Below are 6805 nucleotides of genomic sequence, written 5' to 3'. Positions count from 1 at the left end.
TAAGTGGTTTCATAAAATTTGGTAGAGTTTTAATATATACATACATACATCTACAATCATACTATCATATTCCAATTAACTACAAAAATGCTTTTGTTTTTTTTTCAATAGAAACAGAAAGGTAGTGTATCAAACATGGAACTCAAAGCGCTAGAGGCGCTTTCAGCGGCTGATAAAATAGCTAATGCGATAACAAACAAACCATCCTCAGTTCTTCGGCATTTCTTAGGCAATTTAGAAGAGGAAATGATAGTTGTAAAGGATGAAGATCTGATGCGGGAGATGAAGTGGAAGATATATGACATCGTTAAACAATTCCAAATCAAACAACGTAATGTCGGCGTACCACCGTCAAGATCTTCAACTCCATCAAGATTTACCAATTATTCCAGAGTAAGGTTGTTGTCTGAAGTAACCGATGAAGAAAATTCCAATTCTACAAGTTCATCAAACAGAAACATAATTGAAAGTGCAATGGAAGATGTTTTTGATGACGAAGATTTTTTATAAATAATTAATAGTCTTTTTTGGGTTTCGTTTTTTTGTTTTGTTAATTTTTATTTTTGTTTAGTTTTAAAAAAATGAAGGCTATGCAATATTATTTTATTAATAAATGAATGAAATAGTTTAATAACATAATATCTTAATATTTTTACTTTTATTGAAAACCTATATATAAAGATCCTGCCATGGAAGTTGGCCTTCTTCGGTAAAGTATTTCGCAAATTCGTCTCTTATGTCCGAAGCAACTTGCGTAGGCCTCCTCTGGTCACTTATTTCGTTATCTTCCGTAAGTGTGTATCCCCTTGGTGGGCGTTGTGGAACTTCGTAGCTTCCACAATTTTCTATTAAGAAATTATGAAGAACACAGCAAGCTTGAACTACAAGCTTAACTTTTTCTGGGCGCAAGTGTATGGTTGTCTGAAGAACCCTAAATCTGTTCGCCAACATTCCAAAGCTATGCTCAATGCATTGTCTCGCATGGCTTAGCCGAAAATTGAATTTTTTTTTTTGTTTTTCCGTTGATGTATATGAATACGGCTTTAAAATATGCTTTTGCAGAGGAAAAGCGTCGTCTCCAATTATACTATATGGCAATTTTCTTTCGCGTCCGATAACTGCATCTGGTGGAAAATATCGGCTCGGGTTGCTTAAAATAGTGCAAAGATCACTTCGGTTGAGTACTCCTCCATCACTTAACCTTCCATTACAACCTACGTCAATAAATGTGAATTTATATCTCGCATCACACATAGCCAGTAAGATAATACTATTGAACCCTGTATATTAAAAAAAAACTGTGGTAGGTATTGTTCATTGCTCATATTTTGTTTTTTTTTGTTTAACCTTTATAGTTATAATATAGAGCACCATCCGTCTTGGAAGCTCTAAAACCAATGTGCTTACCGTCCATGGCACCTAAACACAATGAAAAACTCCATCGACGTGAATAACCTTCAGCCACATCCTCCCACTCCATAAAGCTCCTCGGAAACTAAAAGCAAAAATGCATAAATTCAAAGTAAAATCATCGTTGTCGCATAACAAACTTTTAAATATCTTCCTTTTAAAGATGAATAAATGGCAGAGCAACATCTTGGTATAAATTTGCTAATGAATGAGTGCGATAGCCGGGTTTGAAAGTCCAAGCTCCTGTAAGATTCCCCAGTAGCAAGAAAACGTAGTAACATGGCCAAACTTTCTCGAGGATCAATCGGATCTCTCATTTGAGTCGTCTCTTTGAGAATCAAGGGTTCCACAAGTTTTAAAATTTCATTGAAACATTCTTCGTCCATTCTTAAATAACGACGATAACTATCTTTGTCATTCAGACGAAGTTCATCATACAAGAACTTAAATGAGCTATTTTCAATCCTTTTCAGTCTCCATGTCTTAACCCATTCCCTTTTTTTAGAATTTGATGTTTCTTGCTTTTCTTTTGCAGCCGCATATAATGACAAAGCAGCTGCAACACACGTCATGTATCCTGCTGCTGCCAACAAATCTTCCTCCATTATGTATGTTTTACTAAGAAAATTATCACTACACCGTAATCCAAATAAGCTCTAGCAAACTAAAACAATAATAATAACTTATAATAGTTTATTCGAAAAGAAAGTACCTGACGCTGAGTATAGTTTTTGTATTTTAATTTCCGACTGTTCCTGTATTGTCAAATTTTCTTGCATGCCCACTTAATTTTTTTTTCTGAGTGTATACACAAAAGCAATTCTTTTTTGCGCTCGTGTAACCAGGCACAATATTATTGAAACAAAGGAAGATATTGACTTCAAACTGTCTAATCGCACACAGAATATTATTAGTAATATTTCGATAAAGTTTTCGAAAATTCGACAGACGGGCACGGATGTTTAGTTATCAGTGTGGGTTGTATCCAAGAATTTTTAGAATTACTTAGTATGATTTACGAGCTCGTTCTTGATCATTTGAAATTACACTTTTGGAATAATTCCTGCAGCGGAGCCTTGCGGAATGTTGTTGATCTTATCATCGTAATCTATAACACCACATACAAAATTCTAGCGCAATTAAACCTTGAGAAGTTAAACCTTGTTAAGGCTAACATTCAACAATTATTACCAATTAATAATTACGATAATTTTCAACATTTATGGTTACAGTATTGGTGGTATCGTTTTCAAGAAAGAATTACCCAACTTTGGGTTCTCAGTATCCTTTTTGCAGCAATTTGTGTATTAATCAATCCATTTCAGAAGAAATGAGCTTCATTATTCAGATAATACATACACTTATTTAGCTGCCTTGACATTTTGTCTTAATTAACTGAATATACAACATGTTCTTGAGAATATCCTCGCTGTAATTCTTGACAAATCAGATTTTGCATGAAAACGCTACAAGAATTCTTTACAATCAGCTGCGGGACACACTGAGTTAATGAGGGTAACTTTGTGTTGATGTTTCCGGATTCCCCGAAAAACTTTTTCAATTCGGACAGAGCTAGATCTTCCAGAAGAGCAGGCACAGTGTGTGCACAAAAAGGTGGTAAAATAGATAGATTTTTAAGAATTCTTTATATTTTCGGGGTCTGCAAAAGTTTTCAACTGCTATAAAATTAAAAAGTTATAGCTACAACTTTTGCTAAGTCCCTTCAAAATTTTTCTCTGAAGCACAGTGTTACATATAAAGTTTTAAAGCTTTATGATGATATTGTAGGTACCCTAGCTGTTTCTCGGTAAAAAAAAGTTTATTTTTCACAAACAATTCTAAATATTTTAAACAGAACCAAACTAATGCATGAATTTTCTTTTATTTCTATTTGAAAATGGTCGAAATCTTATAAAAATCTTACAATAATTTAAAAATGTATTTTTGATCAGTTCTATACAATAATCAAAATAACATGTTTCTTTTTCTTTTGCAGGTTTTTGGTTATTCAACAGCGAAAAATTGCTTCTAGCAAAATTGGCTCACATCAATACTTTTATGCCGTTTTGCCAAGAGACATTTCCAATAAACAACTAAAACACATTCTCAAAGAAATTTTCAAATTTTGTCTTCACACTGCATATATTGTAAACATAAATGTATTGAAAGAAAATCAGAACGGTGATGTTACAGCTTATACATATTTCCCATTTGATGAAGAAAGTTGTCAAAATTCTAAACCAATAATGTACATTATTTGTACAAATGGCCATTTGACATGGAACAAGCCGTCTTTTCCAAGAAAACTGAATAATTTTTGGAAATGCCCACTAAGAGTTCTTGTATGGAATGAATCACCAATTTTAAATTTTAATCAAAACGATGATTTGGTTTCTGGAATTGATTATTACGTTTTGGAATTTCTTCGAGAAATAATGAATTTTTCGCTTTTTCCGATTCTTACTCCAAGTAGGGGAAATGTTTACCTGAATGGAACTTCAAATGGAGCTTTTAAATTGGTAAGTAAAGGATTGATCGGTTTGGACAACTTTAATATTATCAGTACTTCACCAATGGGGCCAGCTTTGTTGGTATAATTTATAGAAACAATTGTTGACGAAGTCGTGAAGCCAAAATGTTTAAATGAAAACTGGAGTAAATGTTCTTAACGTTGCCACTGATACGAAATATTGGTACAAATATTTAATTATTTGCATGCAGTTCTTTGCCTGTGAATCAATTATATTGATATTGTTCTCACTAAACATTTTGACTTTAATAGATCATTGGGTCGTTCACGGTGAAAGTTCAAAGTTGTTGAAACCTAATTTCTTAAGACTTTATAATGTTGCAGCATTTTTTATTCCTAAAGTTTAAAATTGTTCTTCTTGTATACTTTCAGCTACAAGCAGGCTATGGAGACTTAATGCTTGGATGTTCAATCTGTAGCCGAGTTAGACGAACATTTTTCACTTCAACAGTATTTTATTTCACTACACCCGTCAATTTAATAGTCAAACCAACGGAAACATATCATGCTCTAGAAATCCTGCTGTTTCCATTTGATTTCTACACTTGGCTAGTAATTCTTATACTCGTTATTGGGCGTAGAATCGGTCCAATGATGCTATTAAGAACTTCTATAAAATTCAAACTTACCCTCTTTCCATGGTTATTTGGGGTTTTAATTTTGAGAAGTTCCTATGAAGGCTCAGTTTTTAGATTTCTCCACAATCGACCTAAACGACCAATACCTAATAATTTCAAAGAAGCTCTTCAAAGTGGTTATCATTTTATTTCCGACAATAAATTGAATATTTTCCTCAAAGATTTCACTGAATTAGACAGCAAATTGACACTCTATGATTTTCCCAAGTCAAAAATGTTTGATAAGCTGAATGAGCTCGAAGGCAAAAATGTTTTAATAACACGACTTGAATTATATGTTGGCGATGAATTCAATACATCAATATTTCATATGTTAAGGAAGCTAAGAAGTCCCATAGTTTATAATTTCGCTTGCATGTACATGCCGAAGTATTCGTTTTTAGCAGCAGAGCTTGATATCAGAATTGATCAATTGACGACTCATGGATTTATGAAGCGAATATTAGACAAGTCGTTGATACCTGGTTTAACATGGAATCGACGACGTAAGAACAGAAAAGAAGCTAAGAGCATGAGTGTGGAACATTTAAGTGGGACATTTCAATTGCTGATAGCTATGATGGGAATGGCTTTTTGTGTTTTTGTAATGGAAATCTTAATGGTTCACTGGAACAATTAGAATTCAAAACTTATGACTTTCTCATATTAAGCACTATGCAAAATTATTTTTGAGCAATGTATTTGAAAAAATAAAACTATTTAGTGTGAGTTTATTGAGTGCACGATTGATTGCAGTAGGTGTCCCGCAGGGGTCTATATAAGGACCTATTCTCTTCTCATTAAAATTTACTTGATTGTTTTAGACCTAATTTTCGTACAACAAAGAATGTGTTTTTGCATAATACTCAAAAGTCATACAGTTTTAAAAAAAGTAAACTTAAGACCTTAGAAAGCTTCGAGTGATATTCTTTAAACAATGCAAGCTTTGTATTTAGAAAAAGAGATAGGGAAGTCATACTTAAGAGTATAGTATGTTGAGCTCTCATTGCCTTTGCTCATCAAGATCTAAAGCCTAGAGTTGAGGTTGTCAAGATTCTTTGACAGCAACCTCAACTTGGTTGGTCTCAGTTGCTATTTCGCTGTCCAAATCCTTAAAAATAGAAATTCGAAAACTTAAATGGAGACGGACTGGTCACACACCAAATGCTGATATTGCGAAGTAAGCTTTCGAACGGAATCGGTAAAGTGCATGGCGAGTTAGAAGACCTAGAACAATATAGCGATCAACGGTGCTAGAAGAAGCGGATATCAAAAAAAGAACGTTTGCAGAAATCTTGCTGCAGATTAAAAAAGATACAAGATATTTTCCTTGTCACCTTATGTCCCGCCTGCAGTTTCAGGACTTGATGAATTAATGAAATTGTGTCGACATCAGAGTTCAAAGTATTTTGTTTTTCACAAAACATGACTCTAAAAAAAATGAATGAGTGTTTACGGTAGACGTGGTGCCCCTTCACAGTCGACTCTTCAACGTTTGGTGGGAAAATTTTAGACAACCGATTCAGTTTACAATCAGCTAACTTCCGTACGTTTGATTAACTTCGAGAACATGGCCGGGAAAGTGTACAGCAGAGCCACAGGCAGTCTATTCTTCACCGTCGGCTTTTCGCAGACTTCAACTTGGCGAATTTTGCGTTGGGCATAGACCCGTACACAATCCAACTGACCCAGGGAGCTAGAAGTTCATGACCATACCCAACGCCGTTTGTTCGCTGACTGGGCTTCGAATCGTTTGGAAGGGGACCCCAATTTTGGCCGAAACATAAACTTTAGTCAAGGGGCGCATTTTTGAATGAATGGCTGTGTTAACAAACAAAATTGCGTATATGGGACTACACCAACCCACGCGAGTTTCACCAGCTGAAAATGCATCCTTTGCCCCTCATATGGGCCTAGATGACATGAGGTTCCATTTTGACATTTTGCATGAACTATTTGAGGGTAAGGTTATTTTCGCAGGGTTGATCATGAAGGTCTATGCAAATAAACCACAATCGACTGATATCCTGAAGGTGAACATATCACAGGCCATCGCTAAAATTCAGCCGGATCTATGCGAAAAATTGGACCACTAGGATCAGTGCCACCATAAGAAGCTGAGGCAGGCATTTGAATGATGTCATGTTCCACACTTAATGGCATAGGTATGCCTTTCAATTTTGTATTTTGTTAATACCTCACACACATCTTGTTTTATTCAGTTTCAATAAAATCCCTTTTCAAAATA

General features: G+C 34.7%; 2 protein-coding genes across 2 annotated transcripts; one reads left to right on the top strand and one right to left on the bottom strand.

Moving 5' to 3' along the window:
* Positions 1 to 669: 669 nt before the first annotated feature.
* Positions 670 to 2194, bottom strand: LOC129946355 (putative nuclease HARBI1). The gene is made up of 4 exons (XM_056056507.1): positions 2123 to 2194; positions 1551 to 2074; positions 1348 to 1495; positions 670 to 1280 (listed from the first exon to the last, which is right to left on the bottom strand). Exons 2-4 carry the CDS (start codon positions 2013 to 2015, stop codon positions 670 to 672), a joined length of 1224 nt encoding a protein of 407 aa, XP_055912482.1. The 5' UTR covers positions 2016 to 2074; positions 2123 to 2194.
* A 1219-nt stretch (positions 2195 to 3413) lies between these two features.
* On the top strand, positions 3414 to 6250 carry LOC129947491 (uncharacterized). The gene is made up of 2 exons (XM_056058069.1): positions 3414 to 3929; positions 4313 to 6250. The coding sequence occupies exons 1-2, from the start codon at positions 3657 to 3659 to the stop codon at positions 5195 to 5197; spliced, it is 1158 nt and encodes a 385-aa protein (XP_055914044.1). The 5' UTR covers positions 3414 to 3656; the 3' UTR covers positions 5198 to 6250.
* Positions 6251 to 6805: the final 555 nt, after the last annotated feature.

This window comes from Eupeodes corollae, chromosome 2, assembly GCF_945859685.1.
Source record: "Eupeodes corollae chromosome 2, idEupCoro1.1, whole genome shotgun sequence".
NCBI classification, from domain to species: domain Eukaryota; kingdom Metazoa; phylum Arthropoda; class Insecta; order Diptera; family Syrphidae; genus Eupeodes; species Eupeodes corollae.
Note: the sequence above shows the minus strand (reverse complement) of the source record. Positions and strands in the feature narration are given on the sequence as shown.